Raw genomic sequence first — 14,289 nt, 5'->3', positions numbered from 1 at the left:
TGCCTACCTTCCTATCCTTCCGATACACCGTGTATCCTTGGATGTTCAGCTCCCAGAGACATGCATCCTTTAGCCATGTCTCAGTGATGGCCACAATATCATACCTGCCAATCTGTAGCTGTACAACAAGATCATCCACCTTATTCTTTATGCTGCGTGCATTTAAGCTTAACACCTTAAGACCAGTATTTGGTACTTTTCGCTTTGATTTCACTGCAACTTTATTGTACTGCAACTCATTCCAATGGCTACAAATTTGCCCCATCAGCTGCCTGTCTTTCCTGACATCTTTACTGCTCACTATCTTAGATTTATTTCTGTTTTCCCCTTCCTCCGCTCTGTCATTCCAGTTCCCATCCCCCTGCCAAATTAGTTTAAACCCTCCCTAACAGCTCTATTAAACTTTCCCGCCAGGATATTGGTCCCCTTCGGGTTCAGGTGTAACCTGTCCTTTTTGAACAGGTCATACTTCCCCCAGAAGAGATCCCAATGATCCAAGAATCTGAAGCCCTGCCCCCTATGCCAGTCTCTCAGCCACACATTCATCTGCCTCATCCTACTATTCTTGCCCTCGCTAGCACGTGGCACAGGTAGCAATCCCGAGATTACTACCCTGGAGGTCCTGCTTCTCAGCTTCCTTCTTAGCTCCTGGAAATCTCTCTTCAGGACATCCTCCTTTGTCCTATCTATGTCATTGGTACCAACATGTACCAAGACAACTGGCTGCTCACCCTCCCCCTTCAGAATATTCAGGACCCGATCCAAGACATCCCGTACCCTGGCACCTGGGAGGCAACACACCATGTGGGTATCTCTATCAGGCTCACAGAATCTCCTGTCCATTCCCCTGACTATGGAATCCCCCACGACTACCGCATTTCTCTTCTCCCTCCTTCTCTCCTGAAAAACAGCGCCAGGCTCAGTGCCAGAGACCCAGTCACCATGGGCTTTCCCTGTCAGGTCATCCCCCTCAACAGCATCCAGAACAAGATACTTGTTGCTGAGGGGGACAGCCACAGGGGTGCTCTCCACTATCCGGGCATTTCCCTTCCCTCTCCTGACAGTCACCCAGTGTTCTGACTCCTGTAGCCGAGGGATGACTACCTCCCTGTAGCTCCTGTCTATCACCTCTTCACTTTCCCTGATAAGCAGTAGGTCATCAAGCTGCAGCTCCAGATCCCTAACACGGTCTCTGAGGAGCTGCATCTCGGTGCACCTGGCACAGACGTGGCCATCAGGGAGGCTGGAGGTCTCCCAGGATTCCCGCATCTGACACCCTGAACAAAGCACTAACCCTGCAGGCATGCTATCTAATTCTACAGGAATGAAACAGGAAAAGTAAGTCTACTCACCCACTTACCTCGCCAAACAGACGAACTTTTTAAATCGTTAGCTCGTACCGTTAGCTGTGAGAGCCCTGCTGTTCCTGTCTGTCCGGGCCAATTCGTGAAGGGGGGAGGGGAGAAAAAAAAGAGTTGGCGCTTCGCTCTCGCCTCTTCCCATTTACCGCTGAAGCCCATTGAAGCCAAAGCCCTACACTCTGCTACCGCTCACTCCGCTGCCTGTTGTATAGGGTGGTCTCCTTTATTAAACTCTCCGCACTGTCCTGTTGATGTCACATGCGTGCGCAGTCTCGTCCTTCTTGCACTTGAAGAAGTTTTTAAAAAAAACTGCCTTCCTTCAGAATTCAGCTCGCACGATGCTCTGTAGTCCCGATCCAAAAGACAGTCGTTGGTAGCAATCTTCCTTTTCAAACTCTCTGCGCAGTCCTGTTGACGTGGAGAGCCATTGAGATTGCATCTGCTGTTGACCTATTGTGACTATAGGCAAATTGCAATGGGTCCAGTTCCTTGCTGAGGCAGCAGTTCAGTCTAGTCATGACCAACCTCTCAAAGCATCTCATCACTGTCGATGTGAGTGCTACTGGGTGATAGTCATTAGGGCAGCCCACATTATTCTTCTTAGGCACTGGTATAATTTTTTCCTTTTTGAAGCAAGTGAGAACTTCTGCCCCTAGCATTGAAAGGTTGAAAATATCCTTGAATTCTCCCACTAGTTGGTTGCACAGGTTTTCAGAGCCTTACCAGGTACTCCATTGGGACCTTCCGCCTTGTGAGGGTTCACTCTCTTTAAAGACAGTCTAAAATCGGCCTCTGAGACAGAGATCACAGGGTCATCAGGTGCAGCAGGGACCTTCACAGCTGTAGTTGTGTTCTCCCTTTCAAAGTGTGCATAGAAGGCATTGAGTTCATCTGGTAGTGAAGCATTGCTGTCATTCATGCCATTGGGTTTCACTTTGTAGGAAGTAATGACTTACAGACCCTGCCAGAGTTGCCATGCATCCGATGTCACCTCCAATCTCGTTCGAAATTGTCTCTTCACCCTTGAAATGGCCCTCCGCAAATCATACCTGGTTTCCTAGTACAGACCTGGGCCGCCAGACTTGAATGCCACAGATCTAGCCTTCAGCAGACGACGTACTTTCAGGTTCATCCATGGCTTTGATTTGGGAATGTAGAGTAAATCTTTGTGGGCAGGCACTCATCCACACAGATTTTAATGATGTCGGTAACAACTGCACTATACTCATCTAGGTTTGAAGATGAATCCCTGAATACAGTCCAGTCCTCTGATTCAAAGCTGTCCTGTAGGCGCTCCTGTGCTTCCCTTGTCCATACCTTCTTGGTCCTCACTATTGGTACTGCAGTCTTAAGTCTCTGCCTATACTCAGGGAGTAGAAGTACAACCAGGTGATCAGACATCCCGAAGTGAGGGCGTGGAATAGCATGGTAGGCATTCTTGATGGTGGTGTAGCAATGGTCCAGTGTGTTGTTTCCTCTGGTATTGCAAGTGATCTGTTAATGGTAATTGCTTAGTGATTTTTTCAGATTGGCCTGGTTAAAATCTCCCAAAACAATGGTGAAGGCATTAGGGTGCGCTGTTTTGTGCATGTTGATCCCATTGCTCAGACTGACATTGGCCTGAGGTGGAATGTAAACTGCTACCAAAATGACCCCAGAGAACTCCCGTGGTAGGTAAAAAGGACGGCACTTCACTGCTAGATATTCCAGGTCTGGTGAGCAGGATTGGGACAGCACTGATATATCTGTGCACCAAGAAGAGTTGATCATGAGGCATACTCCTCCACCTCTGCTTTTCAGAGACTCTACAGACCTGTCCTGACGGTGTATAGTAAACCTGTCGATCTGAATCGCTGCATCCAATATGGAAGGGGTTAACCAGGATTCTGTGAAACAAAGGACACACGCGGTCCTAATGCCCTCTGATTCAGCACCTTAGCTATAAAGTATAAAGTTTAAAGTATAGCTCTGAGATCATTGATTTTATTCACCAGAGACTGCACATTTGCCAGCAGGATAGTCGGTATAGGGAGTTTAAAACCCCGTTTCCTTAAACATACTTGTAATCCAGATCTACACCCACGCTTCCTCCGAGGTTTTCTCTGTGGGCCCTTCCAACCACAATTGGTGTTGCTTCCATCGGTTTTAAGCAGCGATAGTTCGTTTAAGCGCATTAAGACATCTTTGTTGACTGTACTGACCTTGGAAGCAATTGTGCTTTTTAGTTGTATCAGGCTGAAACAGGAATATTTACTTGAGTACTACTGCTACTCAAGTCATGCCTAAACGCCCCGGAAGTAATCACTTGTCTCATTGCACAGGACCAGATCCAAGATAGCACTTTCCCTTGTAGGTTCAGTAACCTGCTGTTCAAAAAAGCCATCACAGATGCATTCTATGAAGTCCTCCTCAAGACTGCCTCGACCAACTGGATTCACCCAATCTATGTACAAGTTAGACCTCCAAGATATTTGCTGTTCCATTCTTACATGCCTCAGATATTTCTCAGTTTATTGCCTGTGCCACTGTAATTTTATTATTCGGTAGCCTATAGACAACTCCCACCAGTTATTTTTTTCCCCTTTACTATTCCTAATCTCTACCCAGATGTATTCAACATTCTGATCCTTAGATCTTACATTGGCTCTCACTATTATCCTGATATCGTCTTTAATTAAGAGCGCTACCCCACCTCCCTTACCTTCCTGACTATCCTTCTGTATTACCTGATATCCTTGGATATTTAATTCCCAATCCCTTCCACCTTGCAACCACGTCTCTGTAAAGGCCATTAAATCATTCCCCTTTGTACTGATTTGTGCCACAAGTTCGCTGACCTTCTTTCGAATACTACAGGCATTCGGATAAAGTGCCCTTACACTCATTGTGCCTTTAAAATCTTGTAATCTTTACTCTTTTGCACTTGATTTTTCTTCACTCCACTCTTACTTTTCTCTTTTTTTATTTTTTTACTTTTTATCTTTATGCACACTTTTCTTTTTTACCTTATCCATACTTCTCCGATCTGTTGAACCCACCCCCCTACTATTTAGTTTAAAGCCCTATCCACAGCCCTAGTTATGCGATTCACAGGGATCCAGATCCCACCACAGTTCAGGTGGAGCCTGTCCCACTGGAACAGCTCCCTCTTTCCCCAATACTGGCACCAATTTCCCATGAATTCAAACCCATTTCTCCTAGACCAATCCTTGTTGACTGCACTGACCTTGGAAGCAATTGTGCTTTTTAGTTGTATCAGGCTGAAACAGGAATATTTACTTGAGTACTACTGCTACTCAAGTCATGCCTAAACGCCCCGGAAGTAATCACTTGTCTCATTGCACAGGACCAGATCCAAGATAGCACTTTCCCTTGTAGGTTCAGTAACCTGCTGTTCAAAAAAGCCATCACAGATGCATTCTATGAAGTCCTCCTCAAGACTGCCTCGACCAACTGGATTCACCCAATCTATGTACAAGTTAGACCTCCAAGATATTTGCTGTTCCATTCTTACATGCCTCAGACATTTAACTCTCTAATCTTCTTGACCCTGTGCCAATTTGCATGTGGCTCAGGTAGCAGTCAAGAGATGATCTCTATTTACTTTGAAACTAATGGTATTGTGCTCACTAGGTGCAAAGTGTTCCCCTACACAAACTTCTGTCACCTGCGCTGTCTCATTCCCTAATAGAACATCCAGTATTGCACACTGTCTCATTGGGACATCTACGTACTCAATAAGGAAACTTTCCTGAACACATTTGACAAACTCTATCCCATCTAGTCCTTTTACAATATGGGATTCTCAGTCAATATGTGGAAAGTTAAAATCACCTACTATAGCAACCTTGTTTCTTGCAACAGTCTGCGATCCATTTATAAGTTTGTTCCTCTAAGTCCCTTGGACTGTTGGGTGGTCAGTAATATAGCATTAGATATATAACATGTATCATTGTCATAGAAAAAGATGAGATTATGAACAGATGGACTGAGTATATTCAGGAATTGTCTGAAGACAATCGAGGCGAAAAACCAGAAATTAAGAAAAACATTGAAGGTCCAAGTATTTTAAAATCTGAAGTTCATAATGCAATAAATATGATGAAGAAAGGAAAGGCAGCAGGTCCTGATGAATTAGTAAAAGAACAAATTATCACCCTTGAAGATTATGGAATTGAAAAACTTACTGATTTAATCAATGACATTGATGAGACTGGAATAATACCAGAAGAGATGAAAAAAAATCAGTATTTATCACTCTTCCTAAGAAACCTGGAGCAATAGAATGTGAATTACATAGGACCATAAGTTTAATGAGTCATATCACCAAGATACTTCTAAGAATTTTGATGACAAGAGCTAAAAGTAAAATACAAGCTGAAATAGGCAAAGAACAATGTAGTTTTATGAAAGACAAAGGTACAAGAAACGCAATATTCATGTTAAGGATACTATCAGAACGAGCTAGTCAAGTGCAAAAAGATTTGTTTGTTTTATCGGCTACACAAAAGTATTTGATAAAGTGAAGCACAATAAGTTAATTGAAATGTTACAGAAAACTCTAGATCTAGATTTGAAAGACCTCTGCTTAATCAGAAATCTGTACTGGGAACAAACTGCTGCTGTAAGAATAGATGGAGAAGTGAATCAGTTTATGAAAATCAAGAGAGGTGTTAGACAAGCGTGTGTTTTCTCCCCTGATTTATTTAATGTGTACAGTGAAACAATATTATAAAAAATAAGAGACACCTTGGGAATCAAAGTTGGCGGTGAAAACATCAATAATTTCAGATATGCAGATGACACTGTGTTAATTGCGAGTACAGAGGAAGAACTACAAAGCTTAATTGATATAATTGTTGAAGAAAGTGCAAAAATGGGTCTATCTATCAATTGCAAAAAGACAGAATGTATGGTGATATCCAAAAAGAAGGAGAATCCTATCTGCAGGCTGAGAATAAACAGGGAAGACATAAAACAAGTACAGAACTTTTGCTACTTAGGAAGCTGGGTGACATCAGATGGCAGGTGGGACTTGGACGTCAAAAAAGAATAGGGATGGCAAAAGACTCCTTTACGAGAATAAAGAGTATACTGACCAATACTAAACTAGGCATGACAACCTGCCTCAGAGTACTGAAATGTTACGTTTATCCAGTTATGTTACATGGCTCAGAATGCTGGACAATATCTAGTAACATGAGGAAATGAATTGTAGCGGCAGAGATGTGGTTTTTGAGGAGGATGCGAAGAATATCATGGACGAAATAAATATCTAACAAGGATGTCATGAACAGAGCAAACACAAAAAGAGAAATAATGATCATGAAAAGGCAACGTAACTTCATTGGACATGTGATTAGGAAAGAGGAGTTAGGATGCATGGTAATTATGGGAAAGATTGAAGGGAAGAAAGCAAGAGGAAGACAAAGACAAATGATGATGGACACAGCAGCCAGAGAATTGGAAATGAACACCAATGAATTGATCCACTTGACCCGAAACAGGAGTGTGTGGGCCATGGCAGTCAAAGCTCAAATTGGGCACGGCACCTGATGATGATAATGATGATGATCATTGTCATATGTTGTGAATTTTTTTGTTTTGGAGCAGCAGTACATTGCAATACATAATAATAGAAAAATAATAACTATAATTAAATAAGTAGTGCAAAAAGAGAGGCGATCAAGTAGTGTGTCCATGGATTCATTGTCCATTCAGAAATCTGACGGCAGAGGGATGAAGCTGTTCCTAAAATAGTGAGTGCATGTCTTTAGGCTCCTGTACCTCCTTCTTGATGGTAGCAATGGGAAGAAGGCATGTCTTAGGTAATGGGGTCCTTAATGATGGATGCTACCTTTTTGAGGCATCACTTTTTTAAGGTGTCTTGAATGCTGGGAGGACTATTGCCTATGATATATTGCCTACTTTCTGCAGCTGTTTTCCAAACCTTGCCCCACCAAACCAGCTGATGATGCAACCACTTAGTATGCTCTCCATGATATATCCGTAGAAATTTGCAAGTGTCTTTGCTGACACATCAATTCTCCTCAAACTCCGAATGAAATATAGTCACTGTTGTGCTTGCTTTGTAATTGCATCAATATGGTGGGCCTAGGATTAATTCTCAGAGACATTGATACCCAGAAACTTGAAACTGCTCACCATTTCCATTTCTGATCCCTCTGAAGACTAGTGCGTGTTCCCGCAACTTCCCCTTGCTGAAGTCCACTATCAATTCCTCGGTCTTGCTGCCATTGAGTGCAATGTTGTTGTTGCAACGCCACTCAACCAGCTGATCTATCTCACTCCTGTACACCTCCTCATCACCATCTGAAATACAGCCAATAATTATGCTGGCAGCAAATTTGTAGATGGCTTTTGAGCTGTGCCTAGCCACACAATCACGGGTATAGAGAGGGTAGAGCAGTGGGCTAAGCATGTATCCTTAAAGTGCACCAGTGTTGATCATCAGTGAAAGGGAGACGTTATTTCTGAACCACACAAACTGTGGTCTCCTGGTGAGAAGTCAAGCCACCAGCATCTTCCACCCTTATCTCTAAATCACTTGGTCCATATCCATCACCTCTCTCCCCGTTCTTGATCTCTCTGTCTCCTTCTTAGGAAAGAGGCTATCCACTGGCATTTACTACAAGCCCACTGACTCCTTCATCTATCTAGACTAACCTCCTCCAAACCACTTGTAAAGATGCCACTCCTTTTCCTTAGTTCCTTTGTCCCTGCTGCAATTATATTGAGAGTGAGGCCTTCTGCTCTAGGACATTCTCCTTCTTCAGAAAACGGGGTTCTCCCCACTGCAGTTGATGGAGTCCTCATCCACAGCTCCTCAATCTCCTACACTTCTGCTCTTATCCAGTCATGCTCCCAGACAGAACAGGGGTAGATTTCCTTTCGTCCACACCTTTTAACTCATCAGTCTCCCCAAATTCGACTAGCTACAATGTGATACCACCAGCAGCCACGTCTTCCCTTCCTCACCCCTTTCTACTTCCTGCAGGGATCACTCTATCCATGATTCCCTAGTCAGCTCATCCCTCCTTTTCCACCTCTTCCCCTCCCAGGCACCTTCCCCCGTGGCTATAGAAGTGTAATATCTGCCTACATCTTGTTCTTTACCTCCATCCAGGGCCCTAAACAGCTCTTCCAGATGAGGTGATATTCATACATATATCCTCTGGCCTTGATTATAGCATTCAGTGGCCCCATGTGGCATCTACACTGGTGAAACAGGGCACAAATGAGACGACCACTTTGCCAAGCAGCTGCACTCTGTCCACCATGTCATCTGGAGCTCCCAGTTACTAGCCATTTTAATTCTTCTCCCTATTTCCATACCAGCCTGTCTGTTCTTGGACTCCACCACTGTCTGGGTGAGGCTAAATGCAAATCAGAGAAATGGCACCTCATATTCTGTCCTCAGCCTGATAAAAATGCACCATGTTCCAGTAAAACGCTTCCCCTCTTTCCTCCTTTCATCTCCTGATCCATCCAGTTCCTCCTGAACTATATTGGATGGATTGAGCGAATGATGCAAGTGTGCATGATCGCGTGGTGAATCGATTGGGCATCCTATGCACAGGGGGCACTTTTTTTGGCACGGGATTTTGAGTCCACATATTTTTTGTCTTGGCGGGCCCAGTTCACAGCTCCCACACTGTAAGTTGCTCAGCATGTACAATGGCTAACATGATTCAGTAAAATCGTTTAATCCTACTGCTCCGTTGCAGTTCTTGCTCCACACATACATAACACCTTCTACACCCACCCCATCTGACCATCACCCATCACACTCCTTCCACTGGGTTCCTTCCTCCAACTACCTCCCTCACTTGATTCCACGGTCCACCATTTTCTCCTTTCAGATTGCACTATCTGCAGTCCTCTGCCTCCACCTACCAGGTCCCAGCCTCTGTCACTATTTCCACTTGCCCTACCTTCATTGGCCTATCACCCCACCACACCTGTATCCACCAAACATCTACTGCTTTTGCCCTACCCCTTCCTTTCACCTCTTTATAGTTGGCTATCTGCTCTCTACCTTTAACTCTAGATGAAGGGTCTTGACCCAAAATGTCAGCTGTCTATTTTGCTCCACAGATGTTGCCTGATCCATTGAGTCCTTCCAGCATATACTTTCTTGTTCCAGATTCCAACATCTGCAGTTTCCTACATCTCCAACCCACTTTGCTGGCTTTAGTTGGACTGGCATAGAGCTGTCAGAAATCCCTATCATCCTGCTCCTTATCTCTTTCTAGTGATAACTGATATATGGACAAACACCGGGCAAAAATAGGAATAGATGTGGATGCAATGCACGTCAGTCAATTACACCACCGAACTGTGTGTAAAAAAGTCATTGGGACAAGTAGACAGAAACAACCTTAAAAATGTCCACTTCCTGTGGGGTATAATGTCACGGAAGGGTCATTAAACAAAATGCTGCTTTATCATCACTAGCTGTTATTGCTGTGGAATATTTGGCTCAGCGTGTTTGAGTTGTGACAGATGGTATTTGTACCTCATTAGACAGTAGCAGCGTAGATTGTTCGCTGAGATCCATCACTCCCTCTCCGAGAACATGATGCTTCAGTTTTCTGGACAAAGCCTTCAAATTATGCTCCAGCCTCAATGCAATATCAGCAACCCTTTGTGACCTCCAGAGCGGTAGCCTGTGCTCAAGATGAAGAGAGACAAACTCTGTATTATATGTAACAAAAGCAAGCATAATCAACATGTACACAGGAGTCTTATGATGGTGAATATCCAAAGCAACACACAAAATGCTGGAGGAACTCAGCAGGTCAGGCAGCATCTATGGAAAAGAGTCCATAGGTGCTGCCTGACCCACCAAGTTCCTCCAGTGTTCTGGGTGTGTTGATAATCAACACATGTTCAGAAAGACAAAGGAACCAGGGAGAAAGGAAACTGGGTGATGAGGGCAGAGAGGAGAGAGGATAAAAGAGAAAAGGAAAAAAAGGCAAAAAAAAGACAATAGCATAAAAAGGGAAGACTAGATTTTAGGAGAAGCCAGAAATTAAAGAAAAGAGGAGACAGAAACAATCATTCAGAGCTGAAAGGAGAGGACAGACAATTGGGGGAAAAAAGGGAAGCAAGTAATTAAGCAGGGCAGAGAATGTGAGTAAGGTCATAGGCCAGGGGTATCTGAGTGTTACTGGTGGGAATTCTAATATGGTTACTGGAAAAGGTTTGGATTCTGATGCATCATTGGGATTTGCAATGTTGCCTCTGCATCATAACTCATGAGCCTAAATTGGTTAAATAATAATTTGTAAAAACGAAAAACAAAACCTGGTCTTGCTAAATGTGACCTTTTAACCGTTATATTGTCCTCAAACCCAATCTTGTTCAGCAATTAATTTTAAGGAATGGAGCTCACTGACTTTATAGTCAAGTCCATTTTTGATTAGATCCATATTATAACTTTTCTCTGCAATGGACAAGCAAGCACTCAATAGCACCAAGAATAAATATAGAAATAAAACTGGACAAACTTCACAGTACTAACCTAGAGCCAGATCTGAAAAAGTCAAAAGTACACAATGCATCTAACAATGCAAGCACATCCTCATGAATTTCAAAGGTACCTGGAAGTTGGATGGTCTGTCCGACAAACCAAATCAAGGCCTGATATAGTCACACTCAGAATCATACACTTCACCATAGTCCTAGTCTCCTCTAGCAGAGCTCTGGAATGATTTCCATAATTGGATTAATAAATTTCACCCTGAAAACCAACAAGGTTGACTTCATACTGCACAATATCTCATAATATTAGGTTAAACATACAATAGTACTGGCAGGAAAAACAACCATTGTCCTTGCAGACCCCAGTCAGTTTGGATTTGCAACATCTCCTCCATGATCTCCATAAGCACAGGCACACCACAAGGCTGTGTGTTTAGCCCCCTGCTCTACTCACTTTACATTTATGACTGTGGCTAAGAACAGCTCCAATGTCATATTCAAGTTTGCTGACGACACCACTGTCATAGGTGGTGGTGAAGATTGAAAACCTGACTGGATGATGTCATAACAACAATCTCTTACTCAATGTTAGCAAGGAGCTGATTATTCACTTCAGGTGGAAGATATCAGAAAATCACAGGTGGAGAGGGTCAGCAACTTTAAGCTCCTCAGTGTTATTATTTTGGAGAATCTGTAAGTGCAATTACAAAGAAAGCGTGGCAGTGCTTTTACTTCCCTAGGAGTCTGTGAAAGTTCGGCGTGACGTCTACAAGTTTGACAAATGTCTATAGATCTGTAGTGAAGAGTACATTGACTGGCCCCATCACAGCCTGGCATGGAACCACCAATGCCCTTGAATGAAAAATCCAGCAAAAAGTAGTGTATACGGCCCAGCCCATCACAGGTAAAGCTCTCCCCACTATGGAGCACATCTACACCAACGGCTGCTGCAGAAAAGCAGTATCCATCATTAGGGGTGCCCACCACCTCAGACATGGTCTCTTCTCGCTGCTGCCAGCAGAAAGAAGCTACAAGAGCCTCAGAGCTCACACCACCAGCTTCTGGAAAAGTTATTACTCCTCAACAATCAGGCTCTTGAACCAAAGAAGATAACTTCATTCAACTTTACTTGCCCCATCATTAAAATGTTCCCACAACCTATGGACTCACATTCAAGGACTCTTCATCTCATGTTGTCGATATTTATTGCTTATCTATTATTATTTCTTTTTTTATTTGCACAGTTTGTTGGCTCTTGCACACTGGTTGAATGCAGTTTTTCATTGACTCTAATATAGTGATTATTCTATTATAGATTTATTGAGTATGCCTGCAAGAAAAAGAATCTCAGGATTGTTTATGGTGGTATGTATGTACTTTGATAATAAATTTACTTCTACCTTTTGAATATGTGTATACAAGGAGATAAAAATTCTTCCTACACCTTTTGCACCAAATGCCCATGTAGTGGCTGTGGTTATACTTCTCTTCCAGGTTTCAGCTCTACTGACTTCAATGAGACTGAATTTCAGAAGACGGCACAAAAAAATATCCTCAGCTATATATGGTACTTAGCTAAAGTGGAAGAGCAGGATATTGGGTATTAGAATGGGAGGAGAATGGCTGCCATGTTTAAATGCTCCAAAGAGCTTTACAGCCAAAGAAATATTTTTGAATATAAATAGATAGGTGGAGGAACAGGTAGTGTTGAGAAAACAGAGCGCCTGCAGAGAGACTTAGATAGTTTAGGGGAATGGGCAAAGAAGTGGCAAATGAAATACAATGTTGGAAAGTGTATGGTCATGCACTTTGGTGGAAGAAATAAACAGGCAGACTATTATTTAAGCAACACACATCAAAGTTGCTGGTGAACACAGCAGGCCAGGCAGCATCTCTAGGAAGAGGTACAGTCGACGTTTCAGGCCGAGACCCTTCGTCAGGACTAACTGAAAGAAGAGCTAGTAAGAGATTTGAAAGTGGGAGGGAGAGGGGGAGATCCAAAATGATAGGAGAAAACAGGAGGGGAAGGGATGGAGCCAAGAGCTAGACAGGTGATTGGCAAAGAGGATATGAGAGGATCATGAGACAAGAGGTCCGGGGAGAAAGACAAGGCCAGGGGGAAACCCAGAGGATGGGCAAGGGGTATATTCAGAGGGACAGAGGGAGAAAAAGGAGAGTGAGAGAAAGAATGTGTGTATAAAAATAAATAACGGATGGGGTACGAGGGGGAGGTGGGGCATTAGCAGAAGTTAGAGAAGTCAATGTTCATGCCATCAGGTTGGAGGCTACCCAGACGGAATATAAGGTGTTGTTCCTCCAACCTGAGTGTGGTTTCATCTTTACAGTAGAGGAGGCTGTGGATAGACATGTCAGAATGGGAATGGGATGTGGAATTAAAATGTGTGGCCACTGGGAGATCCTGCTTTCTCTGGTAGACAGAGTATAGGTGTTCAGCAAAGCGGTCTCCCAGTCTGCGTCAGGTCTCGCCAATATATAGAAGGCCACATCGGGAGCACCGGACGCAGTATATCACCCCAGCTGACTCACAGGTGAAGTGTCGCCTCACCTGGAAGGACTGTCTGGGGCCCTGAAAGGTGGTAAGGGAGGAAGTGTAAGGGCATGTGTAGCACTTGTTCCGCTTACAAGGATAAGTGCCAGGAGGGAGATCAGTGGGGAAGGATGGGGGGTACGAATGGACAAGGGAGTCGTGTAGGGAACGATCACTGCGGAAAGCCGGGGGGGGGTGGGTGGAGGGAAAGATGTGCTTAGTGGTGGGATCCTGTTGGAGATGGCGGAAGTTACGGAGAATAATATGTTGGACCCGGAAGCTGGTGGGGTGGTAGGTGAGGACCAAGGGAACCCTATTCCTACTGGGGTGGCGGGAGGATGGAGCGAGAGCAGATATGCGTGAAATGGGGGAGATGCGTTTGAGAGCAGAGTTGATGGTGGAGGAAGGGAAGCCCCTTTCTTTAAAAAAGGAGGACATCGTCCTCGTCCTGGAATGAAAAGCCTCATCCTGAGAGCAGATGCGGCAGAGACGGAGGAATTGCGAGAAGGGGATGGCATTTTTGCAAGAGACGGTGAGAAGAGGAATAGTCCAGATAGCTGTGAGAGTCAGTAGGCTTATAGTAGACATCAGTGGATAAGCTGTCTCCAGAGATAGAGACAGAAAGATCTAGAAAGGGGAGGGAAGTGTCGGAAATGGACCAGGTAAGAGAAATCAAAATGCAGAGATGCAAAGGGACTTGAGAGTCCTTGTGCAGGATACCATAAAGGTTAACCTCCAGGTTGAGTCAGTAGTGAAGAAGGCGAATGCAATGTTGGCATTCATTTCTAGAGGTATAGAATATAAGAGCAGAGATGTGATGTTGAGGCTCTATAAGGAACTTGTGAGACCACACTTGGAGTATTGTGTGTAGTT

General features: G+C 43.9%; 1 protein-coding gene across 1 annotated transcript in view; it reads right to left on the bottom strand.

Annotated features, from left to right (window-relative positions):
- The window catches only part of LOC140205488 (SITS-binding protein), a 172,925-nt gene that overhangs the window by 86,547 nt on the left and 72,089 nt on the right, over positions 1–14,289 (bottom strand). The window contains exon 4 of the mRNA XM_072273101.1: positions 9,901–10,051. Within this exon, the coding sequence (XP_072129202.1) occupies positions 9,901–10,051 (151 nt within the window). The remainder of the gene's footprint in view (positions 1–9,900; positions 10,052–14,289) is intronic.

Source organism: Mobula birostris, chromosome 11, assembly GCF_030028105.1.
Source record: "Mobula birostris isolate sMobBir1 chromosome 11, sMobBir1.hap1, whole genome shotgun sequence".
NCBI lineage: Eukaryota > Metazoa > Chordata > Chondrichthyes > Myliobatiformes > Myliobatidae > Mobula > Mobula birostris.
The sequence above is the reverse complement of the archived record's forward strand: the minus strand, read 5'-3'. Positions and strand labels throughout refer to the sequence as shown.